Source organism: Triticum urartu, chromosome 4 (genome assembly GCF_003073215.2).
Source record: "Triticum urartu cultivar G1812 chromosome 4, Tu2.1, whole genome shotgun sequence".
NCBI lineage: Eukaryota > Viridiplantae > Streptophyta > Magnoliopsida > Poales > Poaceae > Triticum > Triticum urartu.
This window is the reverse complement of record NC_053025.1, coordinates 455,147,530-455,171,999: the sequence shown is the minus strand read 5'-3', so window position 1 is coordinate 455,171,999 and position 24,470 is coordinate 455,147,530. Positions and strand designations below refer to the sequence as shown.

The window sequence follows — 24,470 nt, the reverse complement described above, 5'->3', positions numbered from 1 at the left end:
GAGCAACTTTCATGTACAAAGTATTTTCATCCGACTTATGGTTTATTTTATATGATTTTATAAAGTTTTAAACATTTTTGAAATCCTGGAATTAAATTTAATTGAAATAAAAAATGGCTATGGGTACACAGGAGTGTACCCAGGAATGTGTGCGTGTGCATGACATGTGGGGCTGGAGGGCTCAGTTGACCCAGTCAAGTTTGACTGGTCCACTGATGAATAGTGACAATGGGGCCCAATTGTCATTGTCTTAGTTTAACAGATTAATAAATCTAGCTTAATTAGAGGTGGGAGCCACACATCATAGACAACAACTAAACTATTCTAGTTAATTAGATTAATTAGCCTGGGTCCACTTCTAATAGCCTTAGACTAATTAATACCTAATTTAGCCTAAACTAATTAGACCTACTAATTGGGTCGGCCATTGGCAGCGGCACACCCGGGCCTTGGCTGTGCTTGCCATGGCTAGCACGCACGAGGCACAAGCCACGGCGGCCATGGCCAACAGCGGCAGCAGCACAAGGAAAGCAGTAGCAGCGGCCGTGAGCAGCAGCAAATGGAGCAGCAGTGCAGCGACAGCAGTAGCAAGCAGAGCAGAGTAGCGGTATGAGCAGCAACGCATCGCAAGGAGCAGCAGGGGCGCGCTACATGGCCGCGGCCGATGGCCGGCGAGCAGCGGCAGGCAGAGGCGAGGCCAGGGCGGGCGCGCTTCAGCAGCAGTACGCCGCCGCAGAAGACGGTGGTTAAGCAGCAGCAGCTCACGCACGCGCTTACGCCAGTACGCGTACGCGTACACGCGACGCGGGCTTGGATGTGCTCGGGAAAGGCAAACAGTGACCGAATCAAGGCGAAGGAAGGGGGATCCGGAGGAGGGCTCACCGGGGAGAACGTAGGCGAGCTCGGGGAAGGTCGGGGAGGCGCCGGTGGTGGAGATCGACGGCGATGGCCGCGGCGGCCATGGTGGGGATTGCAGCTCGATGCGGAACATACATGGCCTTTTGGCTTCGATCCAGAGGTGTAGGTGAAGGAGACGAGGTCGGGGAGGATCCTGGCCACCTTGTAGCAGCTCGGGGATGCCTCGGAGCACGGCAACGACGACGCGGCGCTGACGGGAGTCTCGGGCGCGAGCTCTAGTAGAAAGAGAGCGAGAGGAAGGGGATTGCGAGGCTAGGGTTCGCCGAGGTGCCGCGAGAGCGGTCTAGTAGGCACCCACGACGTCGGGGAGGCCGCAGGATGGCGGACGTGTGGCCATCCGCGCCATGGACGCGGGAGCGCCGTTCACCGCGATGGAGTGAACAGGAGGTTGAAGATGGCGGCTACATGGGCTGGGCTGTGCACAAAATAGAGTTACCGATTTCTATTTATTTTTAATAGCAAAAGCATTATGTAAAATATGAAACTTGTCATATAAATAGTCTTCATTATTTTGGAGAGGCCCACAAAGTTTTAAGTGGTTTGGAAACACATAAACATTTGTTTATTCTGAAATGGCTATTTTGGTAGCTGTTTGACCACTTTACATTTTCCTAGAAATTAAATGGTAAGTCAAATGATGTTGGTTACAACTGACAATTGATTAGGGGATTTTATACCAAAATTCGAACATTTTAGTTTTATAGTTTGAAGAAATAATAATTTGACCTATCTTTTAAATTTGAATTCGAGATCAGTTTGGAACAAAGTGATGATTAGAAAATTTTTAATTATGATGACGTGGCACCATAAACAAGAGTTTACTGTAGAGTGACACTTGGGGTGTTACAGTTGTTCAATCATTTGTTCCATAGCTTCCTGAAAGTTTGAACATGTAGATTAGTGTCTTGTCATATAAATAGTCTTCATTATTTTGGAGAGGCCCACAAAGTTTTAAGTGGTTTGGAAACACATAAACATTTGTTTATTCTGAAATGGCTATTTTGGTAGCTGTTTGACCACTTTACATTTTCCTAGAAATTAAATGGTAAGTCAAATGATGTTGGTTACAACTGACAATTGATTAGGGGATTTTATACCAAAATTCGAACATTTTAGTTTTATAGTTTGAAGAAATAATAATTTGACTTATCTTTTAAATTTGAATTCGAGATCAGTTTGGAACAAAGTGATGATTAGAAAAATTAATTGTGATGACTTGGCACCATTAGTAGAGGATTACTGTAACGTAATTATCCGGGCGTCACATTAACATGTGGAGCCAAAGACGCTACTTGGATCCTAGCAATCTGAGATGAGTGATCTAAATTTTTAGGACGCACGAGAGGCCCTATGCTACCAACAAAAATAGGTAAGGGAAAATAGGACGCCCTTGTCGAAGTCCTTTGCTTGGTCTGAACTCTTGAAGATTCTTGCCATTGAAAAGAAGTGAATATGTGATATAGGTAACCATGTTCATAACAATTTCCATCCACTTGTGAGAAAATCCTAATTTCATCATGATAGTTCTCAAGTAATTCCACTCAACATTGTCATAGGTCTTCATCATGTTAATGTTGAGTGCACAGTGATGATGCTTAACTGCTTTATTGTGCTTCATGAAATGAAGACATTCATAAGCAATAATAATATTATTAAAAACGCAAGCACACATGCAAAAAACATAATGAAAAAAATACACAAATACACATGGGATACCCAACACATATAAAACAAGCGAACCGAGCTATGCCCAGATGGTTAGATTCCTTCTATTGGAATCAACCTATCAGGGTCCAAGTTCTAGACTTGACACTGGTGGTCATATTTTTCTAAATTTATTTCAGGCTATCCGGCGATGCGCGTTCAGTGGAACAGACGTTCCCGTCAACTTCGAGTGCATCTGTGGGACTTCGTTAATTTTAAGATGACGTGTCGGCTTAGTATCTTGGAGGTGCTCATAAAGGTAGGGTGTGCATGTGTTCATACAAACGGATGTATGTGCAAGTGTAAAAAAAACATATAAAATAAAAATAAAATTATGATAACACACAAATAAATACGAATAAATAAAGAAAAAAATACCTAAATAAATGAAAAAGAAAACACGCAACTTAAAATTATAAACCCGACCACCTCCTTCTTCCTCCTTAGCCAGCGCGGTGGCTATGGCCTCCATGACCACCCCTCGGCTCCCCTTCTTCCCAGCCCGAGCACGCTCTGCCGCCGCCGCCTTCTCTTCGTTGTCCTCCTCCCCGTTACAATGCTGCCCCGTTAAACGCACCAGCTTCACCAACACCAACTCAGCCCCCCTCCTTTTTGCCTCGCGGCCAGGGGCGCCCGTGGCGGACGGCTGGTCCGCCGACCTCAACCGCCGCCGGGCCTCTGCTATGCCTGTCGCGGACAGCCCTCTTCCCGCGTACAGCGATCCGCATGCGTTACCTCGTAAGTCGTCAGGCGACGCTTTCTTAGCCGATCTCTAGTCGTTCTTTTCTGATCTAACAATAACCGTATATAATAAACTAACTAATCAGTTGGTGCTTTCTTCATGGCGTGCGTGGTACTGTACCGGGTATTAGTGCCTCTCACTAGTGCGGATCTAATGGAGTCGGGCGGGGAGGGGCTCAAGGTTGCCTACCAGGTGCTCGACGAAACGCGTGTGTTGTTTCAGTTCATTGCACATCAATGTCCCTGCTTGTGTATGTGCTCTTTTTCGGTGTAAATCTGAAAGGGGGTTTGGTTTGCTGTCTGTTCAGGGCTTCCCAGGAGCGTACAGCGAGTCCGCGGCAAAGAAGGCCTATCCACATTGCCAGACCGTGCCTTGCGAGCACTTCGATACTGCATTTCAGGTATCATCGTAGGATCCTTTTTGGGGCCTGTTCAGTTATGTTTGTATGATGTTTGCCGTGCAGTGTGTTACGCGTTTTATTTTAGTTCATGTCATGGTTTCAGGATGATAGATATTGAATCAGAAAAAGTTTAAATGTTTGTCGCATGAAATTTGTTCGAGGATTTGGGGTTTTTCACAGAGCTGGGTATGCTCCGTGTTAGTTTATTTGATGCAGTATGCCAGTTTTGCACAAGAAATACGTACTAGTTTGCCGAAAGAACCTATCACTGGCACATATCACCTGTCCCTGATCGTTCCTTTTTCCGAGGCAGCATGCTCATCATTTGGTCATTCATTTCTACTGCAGTGTATGTACCCCAACAATTATATACCATGAAAGCCCCTGTTGAGGCAAAATTATGCTTATAAGTTTGAAGTATCTAATTTAAATGATTTTAAAAATATTGGCAGTCAAAGATCGTAAGTTGACTCTACATATGCTCGAAATGGCATCCCTTAGGGAATGGAGAGATTATTGTATTAGCAAGATCTTCTAAACTGACCTTTCCATACATGAGTAGATCAGAGCATTTCTATATGTGTCTCTTCAATGGCATATTGTAATACATAGACCATGGTCTTTGTGGTACAAGCAAATGAATATGTTGCAATTTTAATGTCTTCTGGTCCTTTATCAGGCTGTAGAAAACTGTACAGTTGATAGGGCAGTATTGCCACTTGAGAATACTCTGGGCGGCAGTATACATCGGAACTATGACCTTCTACTTCGTCATAAGCTACACATAGTTGGAGATGTTCGCCTTGCAGTTCGGCATTGTTTGTTAGCCAATCGTGGAGTGAAGATTGGAAACCTAAGAAGTGTCATGAGCCATCCCCAGGTAAACATCTAGGATAGTGTGGCCTTAATATTTTAACTTATTTCTGTAATAACCTTACAAACACATTATTTTATATTCTCAGGCTCTTGCTCAATGTGAGCATACACTGACAGAGTTAGGAATTGAACAGAGACAAGCTGTTGATGACACTGCTGGTGCAGCAAAGGTAGAATGATGCTTCAAAATCATGTCGGATTTTTAGTTGATGAATTTCAAGTGACTCGTCAAGTGAAATCATTATCATTAACCATAACGCTATATGCTTGTTTCATAGTTAGTTACAGAACAAATGCTCCAAGATACTGGTGCTGTTGCCAGTTCATTAGCTGCTGAACTTTATGGACTGGATATTCTTGCTGAAAATATTCAGGTATTGTGGTTTCATGCTAAATCAGGACACTGCATTCTGTTCTTTATCCTCAACATTAGTCCATCACATCCCTTAGGACGAAAAAGAGAACGTCACCCGTTTTATGATGCTTGCTCGGAAACCTATTGTACCTCAGGTTGATAAACCATTCAAGGTACATATTGCAGTGGGAACTCACTTTCATCTTCCTTTATGGTCGTCCTTCCCAATGGGAAAAACAAAGCTGGTTGATTTGTTGCATGATCATTTTATTTTCAGACCAGCATTGTGTTTTCACTTGAAGATTGGAAACCTGCGCAACTCCTCAAGGCACTTGCAGTTTTTGCACTGAGGGACATCGACCTCACCAAGGTGTATTGAACAACCTTGCTTTGTTTTATAACTTGCATGTGTGCTTTGTAAAATTCTCAACAGTGTGTTTTGATGTGAAGATAGAAAGCCGCCCACACAAGAAAAGGCCTTTTCGTGTAGCTGATGATACTTTCTCCACACCCGTCAAGTCAGATAACAATCCTATGACCGCCGCATTTATTCAGTTTTGTTTCGTTAAGTCTTAACCAAATATGAAAACCACTAGTTCTAACCCGTTGATCCTTGGCTGAATAGGTACTTCAACTACCTCTTTTATGTCGACCTTGAGGCATCAATGGCTGATCCAAAAGCTCTGAAAGCTCTTGGAAATTTGGAGGTCGTCTTTCTTAGTTGTTTTATCTGGCATCAAGCGAAAGGTGACTCATTTTAATTTATTTGCAGGAGTTTGCACCCTTTGTAAGAGTCCTGGGGAGCTATCCTACAGACGTGAGTGAAGTTTGAATAACAAGTGCTTGCTGCTAAATCACATCCTAGTGAGTAATCAAGAACTATTTTGTTCTAATTATGGAGAGTCAGAAAGATGCAGCTCTCAGAGCCTATTTCCTATTTGGATTGGGATTTAAGCGGTTTTACTAATAAACTGTACCTGTGCATTTAACAGCAGAATAGCAGATGTACTCAGGTTGGGTAGAACATAGCACTAGAATTCTGAACTACGCATTGTGGGGGTCAACAAAGTGATATATGGTGATTTTGTGGGTGTGTGTGGGGATACTGTCACAAGGTCTTTATTTAGTTGGGCCGAAACTTCTTCAAAATTCCCCAACAAGCCCTTCTAGAATGGCCCTCGGAAAAAAAAAGCCCTTCTAGGGTGGGGAAAGGTCTGTTCATAAATTTAACTAGAGGGTCCAGTTTAATTAAATTAAACTAGAGAGGAACACTAGTACAGAATGGGCTTTTGAGGTGGTTTTCGTTCATGGGCCGGCGGTGGTTCCCCTTTCCGTTTCAAAGCCTGTGTCGCGAATACTCGGCACAACGAAAGCGGTTTGCAGAACCGCATGCCCCACCGGCAAGCGGTTTACATAGACAAACCGCCTCCAATGTGAGGACGCCTAAAGTAATGGAATGACCGAAGGCGTCACTGTGGGTGTTCCGGCAGTTCTAATCTGGCTGAACCTTTACTGGCCTTTCTGCATTACGAAGAAAACTGTCTTGGTTGCCTTGATGGATGACAAATTGGCATGTTAGCAAAGTTCCAAAATAATAACAGTAAAATTGCAATGTCAAGTTGTTGGGTTCATAGTTCCCACTACGAGTGACAGATCAGGGGAATATCATCGTGTGGAGGCATTGTTCTGTGGCGGGCGAAACATTCCAGCTGCTAGGGCATGTGCCCAGCTAGTATTTACAGCAGGGCTGGATCTAGCATGTGCTCATGGTCACTTGATTCCGTATCGCTTCGGTTGTTCTTTATCATCAAATTGGTCAAATAATACGCAAGAATTTGCCCATCTCTCGATGGCTATATGCCCTTCTTTTTTACAAAGCAATTTCTGCGTGAATGATGTATCATTCGTAGTTATTACTAGTATACTTATCAGGAGCGGTGACAGGCATTCATCTTTTCAGGATGAACGCCCATAGTGGGAGTAACTTCAGCAATAACGTAAGGATTTAGTGAGGAGAGGGATGATTTGAGTAACATAGCTAGTTAAGCCATCTTCAAGGCGAATCCGTAAACCTCCCGCAACCTTCTGCATCGCGCTGTCCGGACCGCGGAAGCCATCCAACGCTGACACGTATCGGTCCGGACGCGATTTCTCTCGTAAATTAGAGACAAACGTGGGGGATGTTTGCGGGAGTCCAGACCGATCTCAAACCCATTCTGTGACAGCCTTGGCCCACCAAGAACGCCTCCCTCCCCGCGCGCTCTCGCCCGACGCTAGCTGCTCGCATTCAAACATTGAAGACGACTCAGGGCAGACGCAACTTATCACTGTCTCCGTTGTTGAAGCGACGCGTCGATCGAGGGCGCCGCCCGTGACGTGTCGGGATGGTTATCTACCGTGCCCATTCAATGTTGTCGTCTGTTCGTCTGTCACCATTAAGTAGGCTCGCCGCCCAAGAACCCACTCGGCGTCATGCATTGACGCATCCGGACACCTACCTCGCCGGAATCTACTATATAAAGGCGGCCACACCTGGCTAACTCACCACAACACCAACCCCTCCACATCCTCCTCCCTTGCACTGCAACCGCCATGACCGCCAGCAGGAAAGCGATGTGGGACTGTCTGTCACCGGAGATGAAGCATGCGGTGGTTGCCCTTGTCGTTGCCTGGCATAGCCGTCGTGCTAGGGGGATCGAGGTCGGCTTACCAGCCAGCTCGCTCGAGATCTCCGACGACGAGGACGACACCACGATGAAGACGGGCTCCGACGACTCCGCCCCGGCTCTCACGTCTCCTGTGCAGGCCGGCTTCACCATGGAGCAGGCGCAAGCACGGTTCAATGTCGCCATGGCGGAGGTGCAGCCCGCGCCAGCGCCTTTGTCGGTGTTCCAGCAGGCGCATGAGGAACAACGGTACAATTTGTTCCTCCTAGAGCGGCACCGGCTGGCGGAGGGCCAGATTTATGGCGAGCGTGCGGGTGAGGAGGCCGTGGCGTGCAATCTACGATGTCGTGCGCGCTCAAGCCGCCACTCGCCAGGAAGCGGCAACCACGGAGGCACGGCTGCAGGCGATTGCGGAGGAGAATATAGTGAGCTGCGCCTCCTACGCGCCGATGACGAACCATCAGCCGGCCCGGTGGAACAACGACAACCAAGGTGCCATCATTTCCCTCGTGGACCTCACGTCCACCAGCGACGGACAAGGCGCGGACTCCTCCAAGGATGATTAGGCCATGGGAGGCGGCGGGGCCTGGTGTCTCTTGTGGGCCAGTCCGTCTCCCGTGTTCTACTCTTCCTCACCGGAGACCGCATCTTCACTTCATCGGTTTATCGCCGGTGCTCATAGAGACGGCGGAAGGACGACACAGGCTTGGACGGCGGGCGGCGCCGCCGTAGGATAGGTTAGGGCGGGTCTTTTTTTTAATGTTCGAAATGTAGTTAAATCGGTTGTGGTTGTATGAAATCCTGCATGTTTGTATGAAATCCGGCCATGTTTGCATGAATTTCATCCGTTTGTTGAAAAATAATTTAAAATGTATGCGGCTAGCGTTGATTGTCGATCTCTCGCATCTATGTCTGTGGACTGGTCCCTGTTCGTGGACGGATGCGGAAGATTTTTTAATGGTTGCCGTTGGAGATGCCTTTACTCACGTTATGAGTAACATCACATATATCAGATACGTCTACAAACTAATAAATGAAATGTTGCATGACATCATATATATATATATATATATATATATATATATATATATATATATACCTTACTCGCTATAGAGATAGTCAGTCCTATTGACTAGAAGGAATCGTGATGAGAAAGAGAGTTGAGGTCGGCAAAAACTTGCAACGGCTCGGTTCCACGCACTGATACACATGGCCAAATTTGGGATCGCGTGAAACTGGTATGCCTCGTGACAGCTCATTAGCGTACGATTTCTGCAATGCTTTTCGTGGTACTGGGTCACACATATCGTACAGTTCAAGTATTTTCGCACCTCGCTCTGCTGCTTTTGTTGTGAAGAGGGAGTAATCAGCAGAGCGACGAGGCGATGAATCGATTCCTCACCACAAGATGCAGCAAAATTGAATCGATTCCATTCCTCGGGAATGGGGCGCAATCAGAATATGCCTTCCTCTCGTTTGCCCGTGCCTTTTCCTCCCGTTAAAGCGACTCGATCGTACTCGTCTAGAATACTAGTTTAAACGCCTTTATATTAGTTTACACAGGGAGTACTACATATCTTGCAGCGGTCCATCGTGCCAACTTTGCCGATAGAAACTACTACCAGTGATATGCGACGGGTGTCTTCACAAGAGTGAGTGGTCAGCGTCTATACCGTACACTGGAAAGGACTTAGGCACAAACTTTGGCACGCGTCCCCGTCATTACGCGTCGTTGTTACTTACCAGTGTGATCAAGCATTAACTAGCGTGGTTAGGTGCAGGAACGATCTCGCTGACTTCCTCCAAATGGAGCGTGGAAAACCAACTCGTCTGCGCCCAGCTAGCACGGCCACCTCGCCGCCGGTTCGTGTAGGAGTTCCGTTCATACTTGAGTACCCCTATATACTTGGACCGTATCCGTTCCGGGACCGTGAGCGACCGGGTCCAGGAATTAGGCAGGCAATCACTCCGCTGCCGCCGCTGAAGACGTCGACGGCGGCCGTTTCCACGACCCGTCGCACCGCGCGTGCAGTCGGCAGTAGCCACTTCTCTAGGTTACGAAAGTTTTACTAGCAACTAAATAATTGCTGGTAATGGAGCTGGGCTGGGTTGTAGTCTTGTAGAGTCGGTGTTCATGCGCTGCCGCCAAATTTAAGGTCGTCGTTGCCAGCTGCGGGTTCGTTTCAACCCAACCTCTCACCGAACACGCTTCGCAGATCTTGTATTGGTACCGGATAGGCTGTGTCGCTATGGCTTACAGTACGACCAATGTTGTTAGAGTAGTTGCTATAGCTCTGTAATTAGGATGTTGCAAGGTAGTTTATTTCAAAGGAAAAAAGATGTTGCAAGGTAGAGTCGTTAGTGGTTGACTCTCTCGATGCATATCATCAGAGGCTTAGTTCGCTAAGGCTTTGTTCGGTTACACCTCCTCATAGGGGGATTGGAGTGGATTAAAGGAGGTTTTGGCTTGTAGAGGATGTAATCCCTGTCAAACCTCTTCATTTTCCCTGTCAACCGAACAGGCCCTAAAGCATATCACCGAGAGCTGACTATTCAACATTCCTGCGATGTATTTCTCTAAGGTTGGCCACAGTGGGAGTAACATCATATTTTTCAAGATAATTTTGCTTATGTGGCACATATTTAATGACGAGAAAGGTGATGGTGGTAACTTAGCTAGTTACTGTAATATCACACATACTAAGACAATATGAGTCTATAGGCTAATAAATGAGCCATAACATGACAACACGCATATGTTACTACGCACTATGGAGGTAGTAACATAGCCTAGTAAAATGTGATGTTACTAGTCTAAGTTATTCTCCATTATGACTAGTCTAAGGCTAGTTATAGTGGGAGTAACTTAGCTAGTAACATAGCACACTTCGAGAAATTTTTACTTATGTGGCAAGTAATTAATAAAAAGTGGTAACATAATATGTTACTGTAACATAGCGTTTTTCAAGACAAGATGAGTCTACAGGCTAATAAATAAAGCCATCTAATATACTACTATTATGTTACTTTGCATTATAAAGGTAGTAACTTGGGCTAGTGTCATATGCATGACACTAGTCTAAGTTACTCTCCATTATGACCAGCCAACTTTACATGAGGAATTAGCATTGAACAAACCAACCTAGGAAGACAACTAGGCAGACTCTTGGACTTCTATTTCTATATCGAAAAGAAAAACAATCTCTACTACTTAAAAAATAAGTGGTGTTCTTTTTTCTATCAAGGAGAATTGTTCGTCAACCGGTTTCCCTCATGCCACCATGTCCCTTTATCGATTTTTTCCATCCAGCCGTTTTCTTTCACCACGCCATTTTTTTGCGAATATTCACCGTGCCATATTTGACCGCATCTTCACTTATGATAATCAACCACCTTAATTTACTTACGAAACTTCTCGTCAAATTATAAGGTAAATTAGTTACATAATTTGGTAAGCATTTATTTACAGAATCACATTTATTTACATAGTATTTATACCCCATAGCAACGCACATGCATTGTTCTAGTCTCCTAAAAAGTTACTTATATTTCTTGCAGTAAAGTCTCAGAAGAACTTGTTTTATATGTTCTTTCTCCTCTCTCCTCCACATCATGGATTTTTCCTTTGCGGTGAACACCCTAAAAGAACAAACTAGGTGACAAGCACATTGTGTCATTGCTATTACAAACAATATAAACATCATAAAGATTTGATAAAAACATCATGAATAACAAGACACTACTAGAATAAGATTTATGAGTTTAGAGAAAATTATGAAAAATAAATCAAGTAAAATGAACACATGTTACAATTATTACGTAAAGTAATTTTTTTAAGTTACGATAAGTATGGACCACAAATGATTTTATTACTTTACCAAATTTCACACATGCACATTCCTATCCATATTCTATATCTATGGTTTTTAGCCACAATTATTTTTTAGAAAAATCTTATAGATACAACTCTTTGCTAAGTATTATATGTCATCACCATATGGTCTGATGCTATTTTTTGGTAGTGCAACCTGTATCACAAACATTTGGTCATCCCGCACACATGTACACAACTTGTAGCATTGGCCGTGATATGTTATCGCACTTAATTACATCATCTCCTACCTCTGTATGGGTTTTCGAATGGCATTTTTTCAAACCCGTAGGTAACCACAATTATGATTCCTTATAATTTGTCTTCCAATATATTTTGTCGCGATCACAACTCATTTACATCTCATCGACCCATTATCATCTATTTTCGCATAGTGTAATGTCATTTGTTGTACTTTTTAGCTCAGAAGAACTTTCAAAAAAATTATTTTAACATGTATCGTGAATTTAGGGAAGAGTTAAATGTGGATTGGTATTTTAAATTACATGATACAATACTAAATTACGATCCTATACTTTCTTGAACGTGCTAGAGCAACCCATATCGGTATGGTTTGCAAATGACACGTTCCCAAACCCGCAGGTTGCGACAATTATGACCCCTTATGCCTTATCTTCCAATCCAATTTGTCGCGGAGAGTTGACGTGCCTTAAACTCAACTCGGCAACAGATCACAGCTCATTCACATCTCATTGATCCAATGTCAGCAATTTTGGGCATAGCGTCAATGCCATTTGTTTGCAAATGGCGTGTTCCCAAACCCGCAAGTTGCGACAATGGTGACCCCTTATGCCTTTTGTCGCGGGGAGGTGACGTGCCTTAAACTCAACTCGGTGACGGATCACAGCTCATTTATATCTCATCGCCCGGATGTCAGTAATTTTGGGCATAGCCTCAATGCCATTTGTTGCGGTTAGTAGCTAAAAAGCATGTGTAGACATTTTTTATCTGACTTGCCATGTATCGGAAAATTAAGAAATGATTAAACATGAATTGGTATTTTAAATGACCTTAATAGCACTCTAATGCTATGGTAAGTTATGATGACATGAAATTAGTATCATTCTTTTCCTCATTTAATACTGCAACATATCAGCAATATGCATAGTAATTAACATTGCACAAGACTACTGTACACGAATAAATATGAATATGAGTAATTATATTATAAATACTAAACGAAGCAAATTTAGCTCGGGAAAAGAGAAAACCAGTCGCCCGCCCCCGTCCGTTCTCGCTGCATCCACCGACAGAGGGAGCCGTCTCCTCCCAATTCCCATAAACACAAGCTCACACGCCTCCGCTCCGAGCCCAAACCCACCACCAATTCAACCGCGACCCAACCCCACCCCGTCATTCTCACCACCGGCGCCTCCCCCCTCCTCAGATCCGCGCGCGCCCGCGCGCGACCAGCCGCGATGACGGCCAAGGGCGGCGCGTCGCCGGCGCCGGGCGGCGCGGGGGCTGCGGCCAACGGGCGCTTCTTCACGGTGGGGCTCGTCACCGCCTGGTACTCCTCCAACATCGGCGTGCTCCTGCTCAACAAGTACCTCCTCAGCAACTACGGCTTCAAGTACCCCATCTTCCTCACCATGTGCCACATGTCCGCCTGCGCGCTCTTCTCCTACGCCGCCATCGCCTGGCTCCGGATCGTGCCCATGCAGCTCGTGCGCTCGCGCGTCCAGCTCGCCAAGATCTCCGCGCTCAGCCTCGTCTTCTGCGGCTCCGTCGTCTCCGGCAACGTCTCGCTCCGCTACCTGCCCGTCTCCTTCAATCAGGCTGTCGGTGCCACCACCCCTTTCTTCACCGCCGTGTTCGCCTACATCATGACCGTCAAGCGGGAGTCGTGGATCACGTACCTCACTCTCGTCCCCGTCGTCACCGGCGTCGTCATCGCCAGCGGCGTAAGTTATATTATCTGCTCCCTCCCCGTCCCTCGTTTTCGGTAGATCTGTTGGTGTCGGGGTTGGATCTGAGGGGAATTCGGGTTTCGCTAGCTCGGGATTCCGGAGCAGCGAGACTGAGATCTAGCTGATGGGGAGAGGAGGATCTGCCACAATAGTCTCTAATTACTTGGACTAAAATGGTAGGCAACTCTCTCGAGTTGATTGAGCGTGCTGTCTGATACGTCGACAACTTTCTCCCCTAGGGAGAACTTTAGGGATGTTGAGTTGGGGTGGGCAATAGTTTGCCTCATGTCCAGGCATCCTAATCCTTTAACAGCCATTTCGTTGTCTGGAGAGTAATCCGGTTGACTGATTGTTTGCATGATCATATCGTCATTGGGGGGATTAGTTCGGGTTCCTGAGAAAATAAAAGGGAGTACCTAGAACTCATCTAAATGGGATATAATTTGGTCTCATTCACCTGGAAATCAAGAACAAAAACAACCCACGTCAGCACACACGCATCTTATAGCATCACATCCAATGGCTATGAAAGGTGAATGAGACCAAATTACATCTCATCTGGATGAGTTCTAGCAAAACTGAAAATAAAATTGTTATGCCATAAAAATCCACAGTGAAAATTTTAGTTTCCAAGTTGACCTTTACAGGAAAAACCCACATTTATTTATATCTCAATTTTATTGGTTTTTTTCAGTATGTATATTATAAGATTGGAGATGGAAAAACCCTTTTGTTTTAAATCTCAAGAAATTACTTGTGGATGCTGATGTATATAGCTTGAATACTCTTGAAAAGGAAGATTTTATATTTGTCCCTTAGACCTTTGGTTTTGAATCACAAGAAATTACTTATGAAATTAAGTTGATCCCCTTGCGATGGGTGCTGGGTTATGTAGCTGTCGTAATTCCCAGTGTAACATACTGGGTCAGCAAATTGTGGGATGATGGTAGCAGCACTACATTTAGTAGATTATGACTTGCATGCATCTTCTGTAGTTAGTGAACTGTTGCTATTCTTGCAGTCTATGGGAGAGCTAGATTTGCATGTTTTTCATCAACTAACTATTAAGGCGCAAACCAAATTTACAGGGCGAGCCTAGCTTTCATCTGTTTGGATTCATCATGTGCATTGGAGCCACTGCCGCAAGGGCGTTGAAGACCGTGTTGCAAGGAATTCTTCTGTCTTCTGAGGGGTAATCAGTTTTTCTCTGCATTTGTGTGGGTGACACATTATGAATGGATGCTCTATACTATTCATGAGCAAAATATATAGACAAAAAATAGGAAGCTTCTAGGATTTGTATTTCTAGGTATATTCTGGGTGTTGTATGTCTACTTCTAGGCTTTGTGTATTTAGGTATATCTTGACTCTTCCTTCTGAAAAAAGGTATATCTTGACTCTTGATTATTCTGCCATCTTGCAGGGAGAAGCTTAATTCTATGAACCTGCTCTTGTACATGGCTCCGATTGCTGTCATTCTCTTGCTTCCTGCTACCCTCTTTATGGAGGATAATGTTGTTGGCGTTACAATAGAACTGGCCAAGAAGGATTTCACCATTGTTTGGTTGCTGTTGTTCAACTCTTGCTTGTCATATTTTGTCAATTTGACCAATTTCTTGGTGACCAAACATACTAGCGCATTGACTCTACAGGTACGTCATGTTTTCTCACTGTTAATTAAATTCATTCTTGTGCATAAGTTACTTAAGTTACTGGAGCATAGCTTAGCATGTTGCACAAGAAGTTATTTTATATGTGGCCTTTCATGCCAAAATCTCTTCCATTAACCTACCACATTGTAGATTTGATTTTGAAATGTAGTAAAATGATCTCTAATCATCAGTTCATGGCCCTGTATATAATTCACATCCACAGCAGAGTATGGCTTTTAATTAATGTAACTATTCTATAAAGTTGATACATGGGTCCCTGCTCTTGTACATGGCTCCCTTCGTCCCAAAATAAGTGTCTCAACGTTAATATAACTTTGTGTTAAAGTTAGTATAAAGTTGAGACACTTATTTTGAGACGGAGGGAGTACATTTTGAGGTAACATAGAGAATAGGATCAAAAAATTTGTTCCAAATATGGATGTAGATGGCTACTTATTTTTCAGTTGTGTTAACCGCAGTCAGTTGCTGAGCTTGCAAATATGCTAACTGCCACTATCTCGTTTTACTAGAAATGCTTATCATAATTCATTTTTTGTTCATAATTCCTGTGGAGCACACAGCTTCAGGTTTTGTTTGAATCATTTTGTTATGTGGGCTTGTTGACACGATTGTTTTTAATGGTAATAACAATACAGTATGAATCTGCCTGTGTTAAAAGGATTGGCATGTGTGCCAAGTCAGCCCATAACTAAATGCAGCATGCCTGTGTGAGTACATCTGAAGCATTTTATAGATCTGTCTTCAAACTATGGGGGTGTTATGGTTGGGCTACTGACCCATGTACCAAAACTCTAGAAATATCCATGGTCCAGAATGTTTTGGGATTTACCTTACCATTCTAGTGAACTGCTATTATTGTAGCTGTGGAATTCGTATTGGCTCTATGATTATGAAAATGTTTAGTAAATATACATATTTGTCTGCATCTGTTGAGTAAATATCTCAGAACTATTCTATTTGACCATAATGCATAGCATTAGGTGAACTATGTGTTTGAGTTTTGCTCACGAGGCTGTCTTAGTTCGTAAAACCAGCAGATAAGTCCTTGTTTCAGCAAATGAGCGGCTCGACGATTTAACATATTAATGTTTCTTTCCAGGTCCTTGGAAATGCAAAAGGTGCTGTGGCAGTTGTCGTCTCAATTCTGATATTCAAGAATCCTGTGTCTGTAACCGGAATGCTTGGTTACACCCTCACAGTTATAGGCGTCATTCTTTACAGTGAATCCAAAAAGCGTAGCAAACCCTAAGTTCCCCAGAAAACCGTACATATGGCCGTCCTTTCTCAGTCCGGTCGGTGCCCAGAGCTAATATATGACGGGGAACTACATCCGGGGCGATTGCAACAGATTCTGTGCTGTATGTAGGCCGGATAACAAGGACAGAGAAGTCCAATAATACCTGTAGTTTTCCCTTGGATCGCAGAGGCACTTTGTTTTGCTAATGGAAATGATCAATAGAATACAATTTTTTGTGTTTAGAGAATTGTGAGCTGTGGCTCACACTGCCAGCATTGGTTGATATGCTTAGTTTTCGGAAATTGTTTTCCGTTATTCATCAGTTATTGTAAGTTCATGACTCCAGTTCTCTTCTTTTGAAGATTGCATGTACCAAACTTTGCCAAAGAACCTCCTAATATATTATGACACTGAATTTGCTGACACTGTTCTTTTTTGAAATTAGTCACAGTTAACTGTTGGTGATTGTTTTTTTTCTATTATAGAGTATTTTTCTCTGAGGGAGCTCATCAAATGATTTTTGGTGCAAATCTAGCGTCGGATAATTAATGTTCTTGCCTGTTGAAGCTTTGTAAGGGCAAATCTTTAAGCCTGATGCTGTGTTGCCTGGTGAACAATGTGTCATCTCTCGGATGTTTTATTCTGGTGAATTCTGTCATGTGTATGAACTTCGCCATGTATATGACTCAGGTATTCATCTCTTGATTTATCTGTAGACAAATTTGAAGCTAAAACTTTCTCCGCAACACACTTCCATGGAGGGTTGTGTGAGAATATCGTGGTGCATGACAAATTGCACAACTGCAGGGAAGCAGAGCTCAGGTCGATATCAAGTTTTTTTATCACACATTGCATAGCCAATTCTAAAATCCCATTGCATGCCTAAATACAGGGGAATAGAATGTTCATGCATGTTGAAAATATGCCAAATTCCCCCCAACTATACGGCTAGATACACTAATATGTGCTTAAGTATTCTTATTTGACAACGGTAGAGTTGATCTGATTGAACGCTGCTACACACACGACACGGTCTGGACTATTTTTGAAGCGATAGCACCATTGAAACCTCCATCGTGTGGAGTTTGGCCAGCAAATGTCGCTCGTGTAGTTTTTTTCTTTCTGAAATTGGGCAAAAGATTTGCCACTTTCATTGATTAAGAAGAAGGGTCAGAGGTTTTTTGGCAAATAGCCGAATTACAACACATTACTCTCGCGACACTACATTACTCATATATCTTGCCCCAGCACACCATAGCTTGGATACATCTTTGATTGTAGCAACAAGAACCCCTACCGACACCATAGTGTTACGGTACACGTGCGCATTTCTCTCGCTCCAAATTTCCCATGAGATAAATCGTGAGAGCCGGTTTGGGAGCCGATTTCTTTGTGATACAAATCTGGTATCCTGTGTTTTTTTACGCGTGAGGGCCAGTAATGACGCTCACATTAACATGGTCTTGCATTACCGACAATCTGTGATTGTTTTTTTGGTCACCAGCAGGTTTTTTCTCCCTCAGAGGATCTCTCTCAAAGTTCTGTTTTCAAAGTGGAGACACAGCTTGAACAGCAGCATACAGGCAGTTTAACAGTGTGATGCTAAAGTTCACCAACTCAGCGAGCTCAGACACACCACTGCGAGCTCAAGAGAATGACCGAGGATTACGAGGATTTTATTCAGGTTCACTGCCCCTTGCAGCGATGGGACTACAGACAACTTGGTAAAAGGGTTTACCACTGAAAATACGTTGGTAAACGAGAGAGGCGGAATGAATCTTTGTTACAGACTTTGCTAGGCCGTGCGCCCACCCCATGGGCGCACGGAGTTAGAGGGAATTGAACGAATTGAACGTGGACGAGCGCTTCTTCTTCTTCTTCTTCTTGTGCAGCAGCTTGTTATAATCAGACAGATCTCGATCGGGCGAGCACCTCTGGCCTCCTTCTAATTCCTCGCACCGTCACCGTGCCTTCAGCTGCACCCAGCCACCTGCTCCACTGCGCACACGTACGCACAGTGCAGAAAAGATCAGATCTCGCCAGCTTTCGCGGCAAATATTAAGATGGCGCCCATACGATACAAAGCTGTTGTGTTGCACGTTGGTGGTTGCTAGCTGCTGCGACATGATGTTTTAGCAGTACCGCTACTGGTTTTCGTTCATCTCACTCTTCCTAAATTAATCCTACTACAGTATCAATCTAGCTAGGAGTAACAGTTGTAGAGCAAGTTGGTTACCTTTGGGAGGCACCATGACGGTGGGCTTGGAGATGATGGCGGGCACGGTGGGCACGGCGGCGGAGACCGGCGGGAAGAAGCGCGCGGCCGGGACGCCCAGCCCCTGCGAGCCGTGGTGGTAGTGATGATAGTGGTAGTAGGGGTACACGGGCATCATGCCGTTGGGCGCGAGCATGCCTCCCTGCGCCGCCGCCGCCGCCGGGTACGAGAAGTGCCCCTGCGGCTGCATGTAGGACCCGCCCGCGCCTGGCGCCGCTGCCGCCGCTTGGCCCAGCTTCTGCTGTCACGTCACAGAAGCAGCAAATGGACGCTCGTTAATTCTCGATCTACCATGAGTGACACTGCAGCAGCATAGGAGTAACATTTTGGTAGGTAACTTACCGCGTTGTAGCTCAGGTCAGTGACGTAGTTTGGGGAGTAGCTGAATGGACACACAAAGCAGACAAATCAGTGGTCAGTTTAATAATTTTTTTGAGATGCAGTCAGTTTAATATTGGTGCTGTAAAAACAGGACAAAGAAAGGCGGGCAGATCGGGTAATTAAGGCGAGGTTAATAATTTTCTTTTCCTTTTTGTAATCTTTTTTCCCTGCTGCCGTGCAGGCCGGCACGTGGGCACGTGAGGGCACGACGAGGCAGCTGGCTGGCCGAGGGGCGCGGTCCGGTCCAGGTCCAGCCTGTGCCCGTGCCTCCCTTGTCGCGTCGCGTGCTGCGACCCACTGCCGCGCATGTGCTCGCGCCACCAGGTCCCCGCGCCCCCCTGACGGCCGGGGACCACGTCGCCTCGCCGGCCGCCTGCATGCCAGCGCGACACGCGCCGGTCACGCTCAGCCGCCGCCGCCGCCGGACACGAATCCTCGTACCGCTACGTAGCAGAGAGCTCTCGCGAGGCGCAGGCAGTCCAAAAGCATTGCCGTCGCGAGGAGGAAGAAGAGTATACGTGATGCAGGAGGAGGTGCGGCTAGGGCGCGACGTGCGTACGTACCCGTAGTTGGCGGCGGCGGGGTAGAACGGGAGGACGCCGTGGTACTGCTGGTGAGCGCCGTGGCCGTAGTGCGCGGCCTGCGGCGGCGGCGGCGGCGTCGTGGAAGGGTGGTAGTACCACGGCACCGGCGACACGCCCCTGGACCCCACCGCGATGGCTGCCAGTTGATAAATTCCAGAGCCATGTGATCGCCCGTCAGTACGCACGTTGGCGGCAGTAACTAACAACTGGCTTAGCGCGCGCGGATTTGGATTTGCGTGCGTACCTGGCGCGGGCTGGTGGTGAGGGGACGGGAGCGCGGGCATGTGGTGCGGCGCCGGGGTGGTCGGCGGCGAGGGGCGGAGGAGGTGCGGCGGCTGGGGCCGCGGCTTGGCGCCGAGGGAGGCCAGGTTGCAGTTGGCGCGGCGGCCGTTGATGACCGGGGTGCCGTCCTCGCACGCCTTCTTGGCCGCGTCCGCCTCCTTGAACGTCACCTGTTGCATGCAGACGCGTCAGAAGCTAGCATACCACGGCCATGCATGGCAATGGAGGGAAGAAGCAGAGGGGACCGACGAAGCCGTAGCCCTTGGAGCGGCCGGTGAGCTTGTCGGAGATGATGACGGCCTCGAGGATGTCGCCGAAGCGCTCGAAGTGCTCGCGGAGGGTGTCCTTGTGCGTCTCCCACGCCAGCCCGCCCACGAACACCTTGGTCAGCGTGGTGTCGCCGAACGCCGCCACCGGCTGCGCCTGGGCCTGCCCCAGCATCGTCATGGCCGGCCGCGCGCGCGCTCTGCCACCCAACTAACTAGCCTACGTGCCGACCTCGACGGCGCAACGAGAGCAGGGCGCGCGGATGGAGCTGAATGGCGATGCACGACGGGGTGGCGACTGGTGAGGAGGCCACCGGGGGTTTTATATAGACGGGCGTTTATAATTTCGAGGGGGGGCGGTGGTTGGGTGGATAACGGAAACAGGAGCGCTACTACTACTCGTCTGTCGGACTGGTCCAGTGTTCCTCTAGCCTGGCGCCTCTTCCCCTCGGCCTCTGCGCTGCGCCATGGAGAGAGAGAGAGATGCCACTCACGTCGCCTCTTCTGCCGGTGTCCTGTCCAGTGTGACGAACAAAAATGGCCTGGCTGGCTGTGTAGATCCGGTGTTTTCATTGAGGGCGATGAAGGTTGTAGACACTGACAGGTAAGGCCCGATGGGACGCAAGATATTTTCCATTATGTGGGAATGAACCGATTTAGGTGAAAAATGCGCAGTCTCGTTTTTGGTATTCTCTGAGGATTCATTGACAGCAGATCCGTACTGTATGTACACCAGCTCGCAGTAGTAAAACGGATGGACGCCCGGGCCGGCCAGACTGGGAGGAGAAGGTGGAAACAGCTGGCCTCGCAGTTTGCCTTTTCCACACAACGTGCTCGCGCCTTTTCTTGGCCAACTAGCTACGTAGCTCGCTCTACATGGAACGATCCCCTTGCACTGTCTTGCTGTAATCTTGTGCCCAGAGGAGATTAATTAACATTCAGGATCGGTACAGTAGCATTTTTACTACTGGTGGTTCCTAAAGGTGGCTTTTCAGTTTCAGGTAACTTTCTTGGTATTTGACTAGTAGTAGATCGAATACAGTTTCATGCAAGTATACAATTCAGCAAAAGGCGATGCACATACACCTGAAAGACATTCTGTAGCACGTGATTTCAACATGTTAGTGCGTATGTTAGCTGACACGAAACTATGAGATGAGACTGTCGCCGTACACCAGGCGTATATATATAGCGGACAAAGTAGCAGTACTGGACAGTGAGTTTGCTGGATGTATTACCACTTTTCGATTTATTTAATCCATAAGCATGTATCGAACATAGAAACGAGACATTTATGTAGACAGTAAGTACGACTAGCATATGAACAGTTAAATAGGGGGTGAACAGATCATACCTTTCGCTAATTTAGGCTAGGATAAAACCGTGGTGGTTGCAGCTTCCTCCGCAACTTTCTTCTTAGCAGCGGCAACGTCATCCATGGAGTCGGTCTCGGGAAAGTAGTCTTTTTTTTTACGAATGAGTCTCGGGAAAGTAGTCGAAGTCAAGGACGAAGACGAAGAGGGCAGACGTGCGAAGACGCTCCCCCAAAACTTTATCGCCCTTTTCCTAGTGTAGGATCGCAAACAACGGGGGTTTCGGAGGCCTTCTCTGGCCGTGTACGCGGTCAACTGGATGGATCACTCGAAGCAACAACAGTGACTGGAACAGTGGAGTGACGACCAAGGTTGTGTGAAAGGAGGAACGGAATGTATCAACTAGGGTTGCAAACACCTCCAACATATAGTCCGGTGGATTGGGGGTTGTAGCACATGGTCCAACCTCTGACAAGTGGCACATCCATTAACGACTCGTAATTAATTTCAAATTAATTAATTATTCCCGACTGACAAAATAAAGTGCAAGTATGACATAGATCTGAGCTCGGATCGGCTCGTTCATGAAACACGATGTGTGCGTGGGCGAGGCAAGGCATGACGAATAGTGGAGGAGGAGCGTGCATGTACCACTCCCCTTCTCAAGCTCCAATAACATATAGAAGGGAATCCGTTATAAACATGTTTCAACTCTCCTCCACTAGCATTATGGTACTAAACTTCCCACCATGTCATGACATCCCACACGGACCTTAGGGAGGAATTATGGTTTATATGACCCAAGGCTCATATATAATTCAACAATTCCCCACCAGATCCCGAAGACATTATGTTGTCCTATGTTCCAAAACATTGTTTTGATATACTGGTATTTTTCAGTGGAGACCGATTAAGATTTAACATCCACCTAAAGCAAAGGGTTGTACTTCTTCACAACTGAACAATGGACCATGCCTTAATTATCAGTTTGACGTTTAAAACTTTCACCAATTTTCTTACCGGTACTAGGCTGCCGAAGGCTAATCCCGCGGGTGGAGCATATTAGTCACACTCCTGACCTACTTATCAGCTTCCTAGAGATTACCCTATCAAATAGACTGTGACCAACAGTCGGGCTCATATAGGTGTGTTCTTCCAAAGATTGCTTTGTAGGATGGCCTCTTGCTTACACAAGCTTTAGAACACATTACTCTTAGAAAGGATGCCAGAGTACTCGTCTCGTGGGGCTCGCTAAGGGCGAAGAGAGCCTTTGACCGTCCATTTCACGGTGGCTCATCGCGAGGGCCTCTCGGGGGCTTTTCGTGCCGTCCGATCTATCCGGACGATACGCACCCGGGTGACCTGGTTGGTGTGTGTTGGGGAACGTAGTAATTTCAAAAAATTTCCTACGCACACGCAAGATCATGGTGATGCATAGCAACGAGAGGGGAGAGTGTTGTCTACGTACCCTCGTATACCGAAGCGGAAGCGTTGACGCAACGTAGAGGAAGTAGTCGTACGTCTTCCCGATCCGACCGATCCAAGCACCGTTACTCCGGCACCTCCGAGTTCTTGGCACACGTTCAGCTCGATGACGCTCCCCGGGCTCCGATCCAGCAAAGTTTCGGGGAGGAGTTCGTCAGCACGACGGCGTGGTGACGATCTTGATGTTCAACCCGTCGCAGGGCTTCGCCTAAGCACCGCTACAATATGACCGAGGTGTAATATCGTGGAGGGGGGCACCGCACACGGCTAAGGAACGATCACGAAGATCAACTTGTGTGTCTATGGGGTGCCCCCTGCCCCCGTATATAAAGGAGTGGAGGAGGGGAGGGCCGGCCTCTCTATGGCGCGCCCTAGGGAGTCCTATCCCACCGGGAGTAGGATTCCCCCTTTCCTAGTCCAACTAGGAGTCCTTCCAAGTATTAGGAGTAGGAGACAAGGAAGAGGAAGGGACAAGGGAAGGAAGGAGGGGGCGCAGCCCCTCCCCCTAGTCCAATTCGGACTAGGCCTTGGGGGGCACGCGGCCTGCCCTAGGCAGCCCCTCTCTTTTTCCCGTATGGCCCAATAAGGCCCAATACTTCTCCCGGCGAATTCCCATAACTCTCCGGTACTCCAAAAAATATCCGAATCACTTGGAACCTTTCCGAAGTCCGAATATAGTCGTCCAATATATCGATTTTTACGTCTCGACCATTTCGAGACTCCTCGTCATGTCCCCGATCTCATCCGGGACTCCGAACTCCTTCGGTACATCAAAACTCATAAACTCATAATATAACTGTCATCGAAACCTTAAGCGTGCGGACCCTACGGGTTCGAGAACAATGTAATGTAGACATGACCGAGACACGTCTGCGGTCAATAACCAATAGCGGAACCTGGATGCTCATATTGGCTCCTACATATTCTACGAAGATCTTTATCGGTCAGACCGCATAACAACATACGTTGTTCCCTTTGTCATCGGTATGTTACTTGCCCGAGATTCGATCATCGGTATCTCAATACCTAGTTCAATCTTGTTACCGGCAAGTCTCTTTACTCGTTCTGTAATACATCATCTCGCAACTAACTCATTAGTTGCAATGCTTGCAAGGCTTATGTGATGTGCATTACCGAGAGGGCCCCGGGATACCTCTTCGACAATCGGAGTGACAAATCCTAATCTCAAAATACGCCAACCCAACATGTACCTTTGGAGACACCTGTAATGCTCCTTTATAATCACCCAGTTATGTTGTGACGTTTGGTAGCACCCAAAGTGTTCCTGCGGCAAACGGGAGTTGCATAATCTCATAGTCATAGGAACATGTATAAGTCATGAAGAAAGCAATAGCAACATACTAAACGATCAGGTGCTAAGCTAATGGAATGGGTCATGTCAATCAGATCATTCAACTAATGATGTGACCTTGTTAATCAAATAACAACTCTTTGTTCATGGTTAGGAAACATAACCATCTTTGATTAACGAGCTAGTCAAGTAGAGGCAT

The 24,470-nt window shown here is 46.3% G+C and overlaps 3 protein-coding genes across 6 annotated transcripts; 2 read left to right on the top strand and 1 right to left on the bottom strand.

The window, feature by feature from the left end:
• Positions 1–3,048: 3,048 nt before the first annotated feature.
• Positions 3,049–6,077, top strand: LOC125552026 (arogenate dehydratase 2-like). 3 transcript variants are annotated; one of them, XM_048715476.1, is made up of 12 exons: positions 3,049–3,360; positions 3,495–3,556; positions 3,672–3,764; positions 4,444–4,644; positions 4,727–4,810; positions 4,919–5,014; positions 5,091–5,168; positions 5,273–5,365; positions 5,446–5,513; positions 5,621–5,702; positions 5,768–5,859; positions 5,988–6,077. In XM_048715476.1, the coding sequence occupies exons 1-11, from the start codon at positions 3,084–3,086 to the stop codon at positions 5,825–5,827; spliced, it is 1,194 nt and encodes a 397-aa protein (XP_048571433.1). In that variant the 5' UTR covers positions 3,049–3,083; the 3' UTR covers positions 5,828–5,859; positions 5,988–6,077. The 3 variants fall into 3 exon arrangements, 2 of the variants coding, with proteins under 2 accessions (XP_048571433.1, XP_048571432.1); XR_007303359.1 differs by lacking the exon at positions 5,988–6,077 and having other exon boundaries at positions 5,450–5,513; positions 5,768–5,857; XM_048715475.1 differs by having other exon boundaries at positions 5,768–6,077.
• A 6,712-nt stretch (positions 6,078–12,789) lies between these two features.
• Positions 12,790–16,796, top strand: LOC125552024 (probable sugar phosphate/phosphate translocator At3g11320). The gene is made up of 4 exons (XM_048715472.1): positions 12,790–13,457; positions 14,552–14,655; positions 14,887–15,115; positions 16,236–16,796. Exons 1-4 carry the CDS (start codon positions 12,972–12,974, stop codon positions 16,383–16,385), a joined length of 969 nt encoding a protein of 322 aa, XP_048571429.1. The 5' UTR covers positions 12,790–12,971; the 3' UTR covers positions 16,386–16,796.
• A 1,232-nt stretch (positions 16,797–18,028) lies between these two features.
• On the bottom strand, positions 18,029–20,499 carry LOC125552025 (probable RNA-binding protein ARP1). 2 transcript variants are annotated; one of them, XM_048715473.1, is made up of 6 exons: positions 20,145–20,499; positions 19,858–20,065; positions 19,593–19,749; positions 18,991–19,030; positions 18,610–18,889; positions 18,029–18,371 (listed from the first exon to the last, which is right to left on the bottom strand). In XM_048715473.1, exons 1-6 carry the CDS (start codon positions 20,340–20,342, stop codon positions 18,346–18,348), a joined length of 909 nt encoding a protein of 302 aa, XP_048571430.1. In that variant the 5' UTR covers positions 20,343–20,499; the 3' UTR covers positions 18,029–18,345. The 2 variants fall into 2 exon arrangements, with proteins under 2 accessions (XP_048571430.1, XP_048571431.1); XM_048715474.1 differs by having other exon boundaries at positions 18,610–18,886; positions 20,145–20,496.
• Positions 20,500–24,470: the final 3,971 nt, after the last annotated feature.

Bases quoted from the DNA above. Each gene is read 5' to 3' on its own strand.
- LOC125552024 (XM_048715472.1), top strand. From the start codon at position 12,972: ATGACGGCCAAGGGCGGCGCGTCGCCGGCGCCGGGCGGCGCGGGGGCT. The intron at 14,656-14,886 runs GTAATCAGTTTT...GCCATCTTGCAG, and splicing joins ATTCTTCTGTCTTCTGAGGG to GGAGAAGCTTAATTCTATGA. The intron at 15,116-16,235 runs GTACGTCATGTT...GTTTCTTTCCAG, and splicing joins CTAGCGCATTGACTCTACAG to GTCCTTGGAAATGCAAAAGG.
- LOC125552026 (XM_048715476.1), top strand. From the start codon at position 3,084: ATGGCCTCCATGACCACCCCTCGGCTCCCCTTCTTCCCAGCCCGAGCA. The intron at 5,366-5,445 runs GTGTATTGAACA...TTTGATGTGAAG, and splicing joins GGGACATCGACCTCACCAAG to ATAGAAAGCCGCCCACACAA. The intron at 5,514-5,620 runs GTCAGATAACAA...TTGGCTGAATAG, and splicing joins ACTTTCTCCACACCCGTCAA to GTACTTCAACTACCTCTTTT.
- LOC125552025 (XM_048715473.1), bottom strand. From the start codon at position 20,342: ATGACGATGCTGGGGCAGGCCCAGGCGCAGCCGGTGGCGGCGTTCGGC. The intron at 19,750-19,857 runs GTACGCACGCAA...ATCAACTGGCAG, and splicing joins TCACCACCAGCCCGCGCCAG to CCATCGCGGTGGGGTCCAGG. The intron at 18,890-18,990 runs GTAAGTTACCTA...GTGACGTGACAG, and splicing joins CTGACCTGAGCTACAACGCG to CAGAAGCTGGGCCAAGCGGC.